Below are 13,535 nucleotides of genomic sequence, written 5' to 3' on the forward strand. Positions count from 1 at the left end.
ATCATATGCTGAAGTAACGGCAGCTATGGAAACATCGTCGAAGGAAAATCAAAACCCTGCAAGTTCGACTAAAAAAGAAAACTGTAAAGCGGACAAGACAGACAAGAATGCCTGTAATAAGCGCTGTAAGACGTAACCAATGCTTCTATGATTTAGCTCAATCTAAAGTCGAATTAATGAAGGAGGATTTACGTGCAAAATCTGTAATAGAAATACAAATTTTAAATACATTTAGAAAAGAAACAACTTGAAGTTGAATTTCTAAGAAAACAACTACAATCATTTGATAAGTAAAACTTTAATATAATAAACTTTATTACATAATAAAATATAATAAAAAATAATAAATAATATAATTAAAACTTTATTATAATATAATTATAAAAATAATAAATAAAATTTTATTATTATTTCTTTCTTCAATTTTTTTAATTACCTTTTGATAGCCTTAAATATGCTTGAGATGATTTAGTCTATAACAAGCTGAAAAATAATATATTTAAATATTACTACATGTAAGAATAGCATGTACATAAATAATTTGTCTAAGAGATTTTTATTCTTACTTGCGGAAATAATTGTTAATTAATATGTTCTGTACATGATCATTACCAGCTGCATCATTCATAAACGGTACATTTCCGTGATTCAAAATTTCTTCCCATAGTACAGGCAACTGTAACTCAGGATCATCTGGGGGTAATGGATCTCCAGCACGCCGGGTAATGTTATGTAATATGGCAGTTGCTACAATGACTGGTAGTACTCTTTCGACTTTAGCAAATCGAGAACTCAGTGCCAAAATTCGAAATCGTCTTTTCCATCTTCCAAACACACGCTCAATGATATTGCGTGTTCTAATGAGCGATTCGTTATAGAGTGCTTGAGCACAATTTTCTGTGTTGTGTAGAGGCGTCATTAAATAGGATCGAGCAGGATAACCACCATCACCTAAGATGAAGGTATCTCCAAATACTTCAGCCTCAAATAGAGCACGTATCCTGGAATTGTTGAAAATTGTGTTGTCATGCATCGAATCTTGCTAACGAGCTATAAGATCCGTTATTTCCAAATTAGCGTTACAAATCGTTTGGACATTAATCGAAAAATAACCTTTTCTATTTCTGAAGTATTCTGCATCATTTCCACCTGAAAATATTTACAAGGGTGGCACCCAGTTGGACACGGCTCAATTGGACACGAGCCACTCACAGCGCTTGACACTACAAAGCTCCTAAGCACCGGTCGCTGTGATTGGTGGTGTCCAATCGAGACGTGGTCAATCGGGATCACCCCCATAGGTTTAATTACCAAATGACTGGATTTTCACATGAGTGCAATCTATGCAGCCCACAACTCTCGGAAATTGTGCTATGTAAAAAAATTTTATTTGCTCGGTTTTTATTTCATTCGTAAGAGTAGGAAATTTTATAAATCTTGGCCGAAGACGAGCAATAGCATCCGTTACGCGGTGAACAATTCTATGAGCAATTGTTTTGCTCACTCCAGAAAAATCACCTGCCGATATTAAGTGGCTGCCAGTAGCGTAGAATCTCAACGTCAAGAGAAACTGATTCATAGGAGAAATAGCATTGTTCCTGATAAACAAATAACAGTCATAAATTAGTGATGTAAAATATAAAAAATGATAAACTATTAAACTACTATTTTGTCCTTGGATATATGTATTATCAACATAAATATGAACTTCTCAATAGTAAAAACTAATTTCTTTGCGTTACTACGATTGTACTTATTACTGTCAATATCTTTTATTATCAATAACAATCAATAATTATTATTCGTGAATGACAAGAAGTTTTGTCAATAGCAAATACTCTTAGTTACAATGCTGTTTTATAATGCTACGTATACTTACGGTTCTGTCGGATGTGAAATTTCGGGTTCGATAGCTTCCAACACTTCAGTAATGCGTTCTTTCGATAAACGGAACCGAGCGTGAAAATCTACATCATCTAACTCATAAAAATGAACAGGTCGTCTTCTAACATTATTTGGTCTTCGATTAATATCAATAGCAAAATCTTCATCATCTGATGACGATAATACATGTGCAAAAGCCATATTATGTACAAACTTTGAAATTTGTTTCCGATTTATTACGAAAAATAAATGCAATACTTCTTTCCACAATTCAACGCATGAAACACACAACAATAACCACACAATTTCAATACGTCATGGTCGTAAACCTCGGTTAAATTTGTTAAACGCCCAAAATCGGAGGTTCATCTTTAACTGAGGCAAATGAACGTTAACGAAGGTTTAAGGCAGTTATGGAACATCACAAATGTGCTAAACCGAGTTCAGCGAGTTAAACTTCGGTTAACTCGAGTTAACCATGAATTGTGGAACCGGGCCTAAGCCGGTTCTACATTGGGTGCATTCAGTACTACAACCGCTCACTGAGCGCTCAGTGAGCTCTTGGATCTGATTAGCATATTCCGTTAGATCTAAAAATGTAGACCAAACAGATACAAGAGCTCACTGAGCACTCCATAGTATTGTTCATTTTGTATATTCTGGGTCTACTTCGGAGCAGACCCGATCAGACCTAGGTAGCCTTAGGTTAAGATAATTGGAACTCCGGAAATGGACCGTAAAACAGGAAGTTAACTATTTATTGTGCTCTAAACGACTCTGAAGTGAACTCGGGACCACTCGAACCGCTGTAAAAAGAACAGACAGTATAACCGAAGGTGCGTTCCGTATCGCGCATGATGTGCATGATGCATCCATTGTCCTTGTTTAACATTTGGTGAGCAACAAGGATAAATTATGCATTATGCGCATCATGCGAGAAACGGAACGCACCCCGAATCTGATCGAACTGTGCATACTATTCGAATGTGCATCTGATCGAACTGTGATAATCTGTACATACTGTTGATATTTCTTGATTCCATTATTTCGTTTTTCGACATACGTTTTATGCATAAATTGATCATGAGTACTTCGTCCTCATCATCGTCATCGTCATCGTCCGATTTATCTGAAATGTCTATCGGCCAGGAAATGTTTTTCGATTCTACTTCATCTTGTGAAGACGAAAATAGACATTGCATAACAAATTATGAAGCTGTCATTTCTGAGTACAACGAACAAGAGTTTGTAAAACATTTTAGATTAAGAAGAGATGTTGTTAACCAACTTATTTTACAGTTTTCGCAATCAGTGCATTACACATCTATCGTAAATGGTTGATACAATTATGTTATTTTGCTCATGTCATCTCGTATAATTTTTTTATCCAAAAGATATAAATAAGTGAAAAAAATACATATATAACTCGAAAAATGGTTTTATTTATATGTATATCAAATTTTAATAACTTTTTTAGATTTCGGTCAAGATGCTATATCTCCTGAGAAGCATTTATACACATTCTTGTGGTTCGTTGGCCATGAAGTATCATCGTATAGAGACTGTGCAGACCGCTTTGATCTATCACTGAGTATACTCTTTGACATCATTACAAGAGTATCTGATTATTTGGTCGATATTGCACCACAGTATATTCACTGGCCTAATGAAGAAGAAATGGAAATAACTAAAACATATTTTCAAAATGTGAAGGGTTTTCCAAATGTAATTTTGCATCGATGGGACCCACATTTGCATTGATAGGCCAAAAGAAAATCCTGAAAGTTACTATAATAGAAAAGATTTCTTCTCGATACAAATGCAAATAGTTTGTAACCATGAACGACAAATTATAGACGTTTTTATCGGGTTTCCGGGGTCTGTACACGATGCAAGAGTGTTTAGACATTCGCCACTGATTGAAAAATTACTTAATCCAGAATTACGTAAGTACTGTATAATTTCAGATTATTTTTTTAATGGCAAAAAGAACTTCCAATAAATTTTATTTTTTAAATGTTTAATATTATATCTGTATACGCTGTACTATATTTTTACAATATTCTTTTACTGATAAAATGTTATAGGCGGATGGCTTTTGGGAGATAGTGCATATCCGTGCCTTCCGACATTAATGACACCCTATAAAGACAATGGTCATCTAACTGCTGCTGAAATTTCGTATAATGCCAAATTATCGTCATGTCGTGTGCGAGTTGAGCATACTATTGGCATTTTGAAGCAACGGTAACGTAAATTATGCTTATATATAATATGTATATATGACTGTATAAAAGGTCAATTTAATGTATTTTAAGTCGAGAACCAAAATATTTCCTATACTACAGCATGTGAAAGCTTCGACCATAGATTAAAAAAATAATTCGTAACTCATTAATTTGGCCTATTATAAATTTAAATGTACTATTATGTAAACAATTTAATTTCATAATATTATATAAATTTATAATGAAGGTTTCGATTCCTCTACCACACCAAATTGCGAAGTATCGAAAGGAGGATAAAAGTTATATATGCATGTTGTGTATTGCACAATATGTGTAGTACAGACGACCTTGATTTGTTCGATCCACAATTAGATGAGATTGTCGATATTAGAATGAATTTGAACAATAAAAACCCAAATATATATGATGATATACTTAACGGATTCGCATTAAGGAATGAATTGCGTGATAATTTATTTCAACGACCTTTATAAGAATAAATAACAATATGTATTAATTTAACAAATCTTTTATTACACTACATATCACAGTATTGTACTTTGTACTTCATTATTTACTATTTTATTTAAATAAAAAATTCTGATTAAAAAAAACATAATATAGTTTCAGTCTTTCTCAAAGTAGGAACGAATTGCGTGTGTATGTGTGTGTGTGTGATAATAAAATCATTAATCGAATTATAAATTGCGTTTATCCCACATTTTCATCGAAAATCTTAAATTGAAACAATAAAAAAATATGAGAACGAATTTTATAAAATAGTTCGAAAATATCACAATATCTCATCATTTTCATCAACATCATTGTCGATGTCGATATTGTACTTGGCTTTATATTTTATGGCTTTCAGTTGCAGTTCGATGCGCTTGAGTTTCAAATACTCATTTTGTCGAACAGCTTTCTCTTTCTCTCGCCTTGTGCGGATATCTTTAGCAGAATCCCTTTTTGGCGTTCTTTTGATTTTCGTTTCGACCGGTGTCTCTTTACCATTTGAAGATACCAGTGTCTCTTTATCATTGTTACGGAATCTGAAATATGGTATTAATTCAGTTTACTTAATAGATTATATAATTAATAAAGAAATATTTTGTTTTATGTTTAATAATCGCATTCTTACGTATTTTCTTTATTGTTTGTCTCTTGTATTTCTCCTCCGCCTATATCATCTATTGCACAGGTACCTTGTAGCTGAAGTGGTGGGACATCTTTAGGTAATGCGGTTTCATTGACATCCTTCATTGGTGTTTCTTGACCTATAGACGGCTGATCTATCACTTTTGTTGGAGTTGCATTGTTTATAACGAGACAATTCGTTCCTATTAGTACCGGAAGAATTATGGAATGGACTTTTCCAAAAATATCTTGCAGTTCGCTGTAAAATAATTATTAGAAATAATAATATCTAATATTATCATATATTGCGAATTACATTAAATCTAATATTTTTAAGAACATTATATCAATTTTACAATTTTTTAATTTTTAAGTTATCATTGATAATGACCCGATCGGTGTCGAAACGTCCGTACTTTTATTCTTTGTATTAAACGTTATTATTTAAAATTATTGGCTCTCCGCCCTTGATTTATTTATTATTTTAATACTATAGAGCCATTGTTATTTAATTATAATATATATATATATATATACATTACATACAGAATTAATAAACAATTGCAATAAAACACAATCAAATAAATAAAACGGTTCCAATAATTACAAATTAAAAAATTCAACAATATGGAATCAAGAATCAACTCAAGGTGACGTTAGAGTAAAAGTATAATTGTAAGCAATAACTTTACAAACTTTCTCATTAGACGTTTCGACCCCTATGAGAAGGACCCGACAGGGATCGAAACGTCTGATGAGAAAGTTTGTATAAGTTATTGCTTACAATTATACTTTTACTCTAACGTCACCTTGAGTTGATTCTCGACCCTATAGTTGAATTATTTTAATTGCAATAAATATTTATATTTGTGTATATACATATACATACTTTTCAAATTCAAGGCTCATTCTTCCTCTTCCACTTTTCTTTGGCCCTTTATTTAATAATTTTTTTTGTATGTTTTTTCGAATGCTTTCATTTTATTTTCAATTTGTATGCTTGTAAATGTGTATCCGTATTTACACATTTCTTTATAAACGCATGCGTACATCATTTTTTTGGAAACAATTTTGCGCTTATCAAGCAGATTTTTATACTTTGGATACAAACTTAATAGGCATTTAATCGCTTTACTGTTCCAGAGTACAGACTTCGAAGATAAATCAATATCATCCGGTAGTTTGTCAGCCTCATCAGCTGAAGTGTTATTGTGTTCATTTTTACTCTCAGCTGCAGTCTGAGAAATATTATTGTCGCAAAGCATTGCTATACATATGATAAAATAAAAAGAAACCAATCAGTATCAATAATATAATACATATATGAGGCTGAAACTAGCATACAAAGCTGGTACACATTCCTTGCAGGACACTAGATAAAAAATTCGTAACTTTTTTCGTAGGAAAAACTTCAAAATTTTTTACAACTTCACAGACATGTCTAATGAAAGTAAGTAAATTACCTGAGTTTCCTCAGATTTACAACAATGTAACAAACAACAGTATACGGATTGAACGCTAGCTTCAGCACCACAATACGTATTACTTTTTTATTATTTAATTTTAATAGGCATGCTAAGAATTATACCAAAAAATAGATAAACTCATACTACTCTTCATTATGTATCGTCCTGAAAAATATACATTTTCTATATCTGTAAAGCAAATGTGAGAAAAAATTGTATCTTGTTGTACTTTATTGTTACACTCGTAACATATTAACTGAAATATAAATGGACATAAAGGGATTACTATACATATTTTATACATTTTATAAGATTAAGAAGAAAGTGATATTTTTATTCTAATTTATTATTATATTTTAGGTTATGCCAAATTATATTAACAACTAAATAATACGAAACCACATACATCGTTCAAGTCCTCTTCACCTATGTTTTTTCTTCCACTTCCTTGCATTTTCAGTGGTTTCTTGATTTTTGAAGTGCTAAGGTTATTGTTGGTTGTAACCCGAATGGACCCGCCGTGACCTGTCGTTTCGCGAAGGAGCATTACAGGATAACTCTGAATGAACCTAAATGGCTCTCAACCGCTGTGTCGATGAGTAACAAAACATAATCAAGTATTCACCTCAAAGATCCCCGATTGGCTTCTATATGACTTCCGTCTAAACACCATCAAGTACACTGGGTTCGTTCGGAGCGACTCCGAGCAGCTCCCAAGAGACAAAACGAACAATGCTAATGAGCGGTTGTAGTACTAAATACACTCTGTAGTACTAAATGCATCTCTCTAGGCCTGTTCTTTTTGGCTGAACTTTTGCACCAGTTCATCTTTCTTCCTCTTCTTTCCTGCTGGAGAGAAAAGGAAAAAAGATGAACTGGTGCAAAGGTTCAGCCAAAAAGAACACGCCTCATTAGTTGCAAGCTGGGCCCACAGAACATATGGTATATTAAGAGAAGCGCAAGATCCATGTTAAACCACGGAAACAAATACGATTGCAGCGCTCCAAATGAGTTGGCCCTTGTACTACAGCTGCGTTCGCTTTGGCGCTTACAGTGCTTGTGAGCATCAATTGTCCTTACTTAATATTAATTTAATAAACAAGGGTGAAACGACATTTAAAGCGTTATTTATTATTATGACTGCCACAGCGAACACACACACACACACACTCTCTCTCTCTCTCTCTCTCTCTCTCTCTCTCTGTATATATATATATATATGTTAAGCTTCGATTCATTTGTTGAAATAATGCAAGTGAGCAAAGGGAGTGGACTATTAAAAAAAAAAAACAAATAAGAATACAATAAAAAGTTAAAACATTTATTATAATCATAAAATATATGAGACAACATTCTCAGTCTTATAATATCATAACAAGAAATATATAGTCATATGAGACATCAGTTTTTAATTATCACAAAGAAAAATATCAATTCCTGCACACACAATCAGGAAATTTTTTTAATAAAATTGAAAAGAAGTAATGTTGCTAAAATATTTTACGGAAACTTCGGAAATCAAATCCAATCAACAAAAATTTAAAATGAATTGTAACAAAAAAAATAAAAATCAATCGAAATATAATTTGTTTCTAAAAAAGGAATAATTTTTTTACATAATATAGTTCCGAAGCTCCTTTCAGTCATTTTCGTTCTTAATCTAGATATAATATTCGTCATTTTTTATACTTAAATAAACTTTGGTATATAAAAATACTTAAATGATATAATCACAAATCACAGTACACAGCCAGAGACCAAATACAATTAATTAACATTAAAATAAAAAATGAGAATTTAATTAAATTGGAAATAAAATTTTACCATTTCACTTAACAAAAACAAAAAATATGCAGAAACAAAAAATGTTTGTGTCACGTTATTTGTACTATAATACTATAAATACAAAAATAAAAATATAAAAATTTCGCATAAGAAAATATTTTAAAAAGAAATTGTAACAGTAAGTCTTTGGAACAAAAGATTAAGTAAAAATGAAAAAATGTTAAAATATGTGAAATAAATGATTTAAGTCGATTTAAATCTTTTGACTTTTTTATAATGGCCTGAAGTTAATTCCCCTGATTCCTTTTTATCTTTGACATATTTAAAAATTAAGAAGGACAAACACTTTTCGACGATCATATTATCACATCGATGTATGTCGCAGAATTCGCTATTGTAATTATTAAAGAATATATCTTTGAAATTTGATTCTAATTTCGATTTGTGTCTATTTTCACTCAAAAAGTGATATAATCTATTATAAATATTTTCTATTAATGTCAAGACCTGATTACTTGGATAGGTTAATGCGTCTTTTGTAGAATATTTCTTAAAAACCGTGTATAAGTGATGTTGTTCTTGTTGCGAAGAAAATAAATCGGTTCGGCAACGTAAACAATTTTCGTCAGGAATCCTAAGATTTTTTACAAGATAACCTGATACATAAGAAAGTGCTTGGGATGCATCAACATTCAATTCTTCGAAAGTAACCCATTCAAGAGACACTTGTCGATATTCTCAAGCGATTCACTTTCTTCGTTTTGAATGCTGTGTGCGGATCTTTTTAGGAATTCTCGAAAATTGTCTAAATTTTCACAATTGTCATTTTCACAATTCGAATTGGAGATCGGAACGGACAAATTATTTAAAACAACAGTTTTTAAGGCTGCTACAAACTGGTGGCAGGTGGGGTTTGTATTTGTAATACCATGTTGACGTATTTGACAAAATAAGTTTTCTAATGGATCTTGATTTAAATTTCGTAAATTCAAATGCTTTAAGCCGAGAGTTTTCAATTGATGCCATAAATACATCACTGATCTTATTGTTGTTATCCATCCTTTCACGAAATGATATTTACTTGTGACATCCTCTCCTGATGTTAATTGTAATAATTTCCATTTAGTCATTTCTGGTAATAATTTGCTCCACAATTCAAAATGAGGTGAGTCTTCTTGTAAGCAAAATCTATACTTTTTTCCATCTTCTGGTTTTAATTTCCAGCCATTTAAGGAATCAAAAAGATCATCTATTAATTGCGCAAACTCTGCCGTTTGTAACGATTCTACAGGAAACAATCCATTGACGTTAGATATACTAAAAGATTGAATTGCAGCAGCAACAGATCGACTTAATTGACGCGCTGCAACTTTTACTCTCATTTTTATAAAGGAATCTTTAAAGTTAAAATCATTTTTATTTAATTTGCAAAGTTGCTTAAATGAAAAATTTTGCTCAATATCAAAAGCATTCTGAATATATTGAAATTTAGCTACTTTATTTTCAGAAAATTTTATTTTACATCGGAGCAAAGCATTACGAGTGCATTTTAGTAAATGTGGAACATCATAAATTACTACTATGACTTCCTGATTAATTACGAACGTGTAGCTAGTTGGGTCAACCTTATTCTCTGCACATAATTCGGATAGGGCTCTTCTTTGCGTGGAACCTTGGTCACAAACTGTTGCTTTTACTTTGATACCAATTTCCTGAAATTGCAAAATAATATTTATTATTATAGATTTTAGGTTGCTACAGGAAATTGTATTAGCCGTGAAGTAATAAGCAATTACTTGCTTCCAAGATCTTTTCAGGCCACCAAACGAGCGCGTAATTAGCAGTTTTAGAAGTTCGACCCAACTCACCTATGTCTTCATAACCAGTAATTTTTTCTTTATGTGCTTCATAGTGATAACCTTTACTTAAAGATATTTCATCGAATACTAAAGTGCAATATCTATCTAGTTCGTCCATTTCATCGCTTTTTATTTTTAATTGTTCTAGAAGGAGTTCATTTATTCCAGTGTCAAAAGGAATTTTTGACAAAACTTGTTTAAGTGTGCGGATTGATGGCAATTGAAAGTAGGTGGACAAATATTTGTAGAGGCGAGGACTCCGTTTGTACATCGACAAAGCGAAGTCTTATCCTCTTCTGTCCATCTTCTTCCAACAGGAGTGCGATCTGCATTTCGTAATTGTGAATTGATAAAATTTGTTGTAACACTATTCAGTTTATTATTAATGCATTCAAAAACATTATCATCATACATAGATTTAATTTCTTTAAAGCATTCCTTTTGTTACGAAGTTGTTTTTTCATTTTACACAATTGTGCAGTAACTGTACGATGAATTTTATATGTGCCCTTTTTTCGCGGTGACATTGACTTTAAAGTTCTATTTCTTTTCAAATTCCTCTTTTTCGTTTTTTTATAGGAGTTGAAAAACCATCATTAAGTTCTAAATCGTTAAAATTCTCATTATTACAATTAATATCCTTATAAATATTTAGCTCGATATTATTTTTACTTGTTGAATTTATTGAGCAATTTCTAGAGTGACTATTAGGAAATTCTGTAGGAGTTATTTCATAAATCTTGTCACTATTTACGGAAGTGGAGATATCACACGAGGCAGCATACGCAATTTTAGAAGAATCGTTACAAACGGCAGATTCTGATACAGCATTAATAAAAGAATTAGTGATTTCAAAATTTTTAGGTATAGCATTTTGATTTAAAAGATGCTTCGAAAAATTTACGAAATCTTCTTCACAAAAATGATCTTCGCAAATGCGCAAATTTTGACAATTGATTGAAGTATCAATACCACAAGCAAGCTTCCATTTCATGCAAGTGTCAGAATTTATGGGGAATCGATAAAAATGTTTGTTAATAATTTTATGGGCCTCATCTTTCGACCAATAGTAGCTGTTGCCACATTTAGGGAACATACAAGAAAATTTTTTTCGCGAAGGCATTATAGAAAATATCTATTTCAAATGACATTAATATTCTTTTGTAGAATTTAAACATAAAAAGAAGAAATTTAATTAAATTGAAATCTACACAAATTAATGTTATTGTAAATTGAAGCTCTATCCAAGAAATCAGTTAAATATAATCGTCGAAAGGAATCTATTAATATATATCATCAGTTTTAATCTTACATTCTGATAATGCTTTGCCCAGTTTCCTCTTACATTTTATATTGTCTTGCTCAGTCTTCTGTTACAGTCTGTATTGCCTTGTTTCTATAATATTCCATTCTTGATACTTCTTTTCTTCGGTCGATATCATATTCCTAGAACATAACATGCAACATTACAATTGTTTATACATTTTTGTCTCATAAAAAACAATATGCAGTAAAAATTAATTCAATAAAGTTTGTAATGAAGAACAAACCTGAACTTTAACCAATGTGTGTGTGTGTGTGTGTAAACATGGAACCTTTTTTCTTCCCTCTAGGCACTTTTAATGGAAAACATACATAAGCTTTGAATGCCCTTCTCATTGTACTTGTAAGTTTGACATCAACAGTTAAAGCAGATTGTTACATTTTCGTGCATAATATTCACGGATAACAGATGAATGTGGTGATCTGAAAAACACATTTTTATTCGTTTATATAATATTCGAAAGAATATAAATAAGTTCAAAGTATAAAAGACAAGGGGCTAAGAGCAACAGTGGGTTATTAGTTGCTTAAAATTTAACCTTTCTTAAAATTACATAAAATAAAAACAGACACTACATAACGGACACATACATAACGGACGCATACATAAACTCTACAATTACATGGATTTAACAAGCTTAATTTTAATCAGTCTTTTTCGATAAACGTTCTTAAAAAGCAATTTTAATTTGTCGTGTAAATTGACTTACTTAACATTGAAAATGACCTAATGTAAAGTTGAAACATCTGTTTTTATTTTGTATAATTTTAAAAAGGATTAAACGTTAGCAACTAATAAACTGCTGTTGCTGTTAGTCCCTTCTATATTTGAATTTTTTTATGAAGCGTCTTTATCACAAATCTAATATAAATAAGAATATTCTCTTTATTTTCTCTTGATCCTTGATGATTTAAAGTTATGTGAGATTGCCCTCTATCTAACTTTCGAATTTTTTGCTCTTCGTTTTTCACAATTTTTCCTTTTTCAACAGTATCTGAAATGACGGAAAAAAATGTGTTATACGTGGCTGACAAAATGTTACATTCTGTCAAAACGAAAGATTCTTCTTCGTACATTCATTCTCGTACATAAGTAGAAACATTACCTAATAAGACCTTTCCAAAACACTTGAACATAGTCTCAACGAGATGAGGCACAGAGTACAGGGAGTAATGCACTACGCACTTTCTCCTTTTGGTTAATTTGGTTTCCCTTCGTTTGGTTTTCCGACTCAAGTATAGAGCGTATAGAGTCACAGCATGCAGAAATGACGGATCCAATAAATAACCTCCTCGGGAAGCAAAGGTCTCAATTCGATTAACACACTATTCACTTTCGTCTACCGCAACCAAAGACATATTGGACATATGTCTTTGACCGCCACATTTCGGTTGACAGCTAAATGCGTGCGCATACGTTTTACCCCCGTTTCTAATTGGCCCGTCGGCCATGTCTGTTTCCAGTTTCAAGATCTAACTTTCCCTCCCCTGGCTGGGCCCCTATTCTTGAGCACATACGCATGGTGGAAATATATGTATAAGGTGAAGCAATCTGATAGATGCGCAGTAGGAAAGTGCATATTCGGATATATTTGATTGGCTATTTCCAGTATTGCTACCGCCATTATGCGTATTGTTTCACCTTATATATTTCCACCATGCACATACGAATAATTTTCGCATACGAAAATTATAGTTTCTCGACTGTGATTGGTCGATTGTACATGGAATTACTATTTTCCAAAGACATAGAGAATGGACTGCGCGATTCATATCTAAGTAATGGGGTGGCACCCAGTTGGACACGGCTCAATTGGACACGAGCCACTCACAGCGCTTGAGACTACAAAGCTCCT

The 13,535-nt window shown here is 32.1% G+C and overlaps 2 protein-coding genes and 1 pseudogene across 9 annotated transcripts; 1 reads left to right on the forward strand and 2 right to left on the reverse strand.

Moving 5' to 3' along the window:
* Positions 1 to 6: 6 nt before the first annotated feature.
* Positions 7 to 2,298, reverse strand: LOC108759540 (putative nuclease HARBI1). Its single transcript, XM_018505023.1, has 6 exons — positions 1,880 to 2,298; positions 1,312 to 1,598; positions 1,114 to 1,149; positions 567 to 1,001; positions 437 to 483; positions 7 to 201 (listed from the first exon to the last, which is right to left on the reverse strand). The coding sequence occupies exons 1-4, from the start codon at positions 2,083 to 2,085 to the stop codon at positions 952 to 954; spliced, it is 579 nt and encodes a 192-aa protein (XP_018360525.1). The 5' UTR covers positions 2,086 to 2,298; the 3' UTR covers positions 7 to 201; positions 437 to 483; positions 567 to 951.
* A 534-nt stretch (positions 2,299 to 2,832) lies between these two features.
* LOC108759541 (putative nuclease HARBI1) lies at positions 2,833 to 4,657 on the forward strand (annotated as a pseudogene).
* Positions 4,658 to 4,747: 90 nt separating this feature from the next.
* Positions 4,748 to 12,638, reverse strand: LOC108759542 (uncharacterized). Of its 8 annotated transcripts, none has more exons than XM_018505027.1 (8): positions 11,907 to 12,239; positions 11,669 to 11,802; positions 7,338 to 7,561; positions 7,119 to 7,237; positions 6,857 to 6,968; positions 6,136 to 6,513; positions 5,251 to 5,505; positions 4,748 to 5,161 (listed from the first exon to the last, which is right to left on the reverse strand). In XM_018505027.1, exons 6-8 carry the CDS (start codon positions 6,153 to 6,155, stop codon positions 4,906 to 4,908), a joined length of 531 nt encoding a protein of 176 aa, XP_018360529.1. In that variant the 5' UTR covers positions 6,156 to 6,513; positions 6,857 to 6,968; positions 7,119 to 7,237; positions 7,338 to 7,561; positions 11,669 to 11,802; positions 11,907 to 12,239; the 3' UTR covers positions 4,748 to 4,905. The 8 variants fall into 8 exon arrangements, with proteins under 8 accessions (XP_018360529.1, XP_018360530.1, XP_018360532.1 ...); XM_018505028.1 differs by having other exon boundaries at positions 6,136 to 6,484; positions 6,835 to 6,968; XM_018505030.1 differs by lacking the exon at positions 6,857 to 6,968 and having other exon boundaries at positions 6,136 to 6,484.
* Between the last annotated feature and the right edge of the window lie 897 nt (positions 12,639 to 13,535).

Source organism: Trachymyrmex cornetzi, unplaced genomic scaffold, assembly GCF_001594075.2.
Source record: "Trachymyrmex cornetzi isolate Tcor2-1 unplaced genomic scaffold, Tcor1.1 scaffold1926, whole genome shotgun sequence".
Lineage (NCBI taxonomy): Eukaryota > Metazoa > Arthropoda > Insecta > Hymenoptera > Formicidae > Trachymyrmex > Trachymyrmex cornetzi.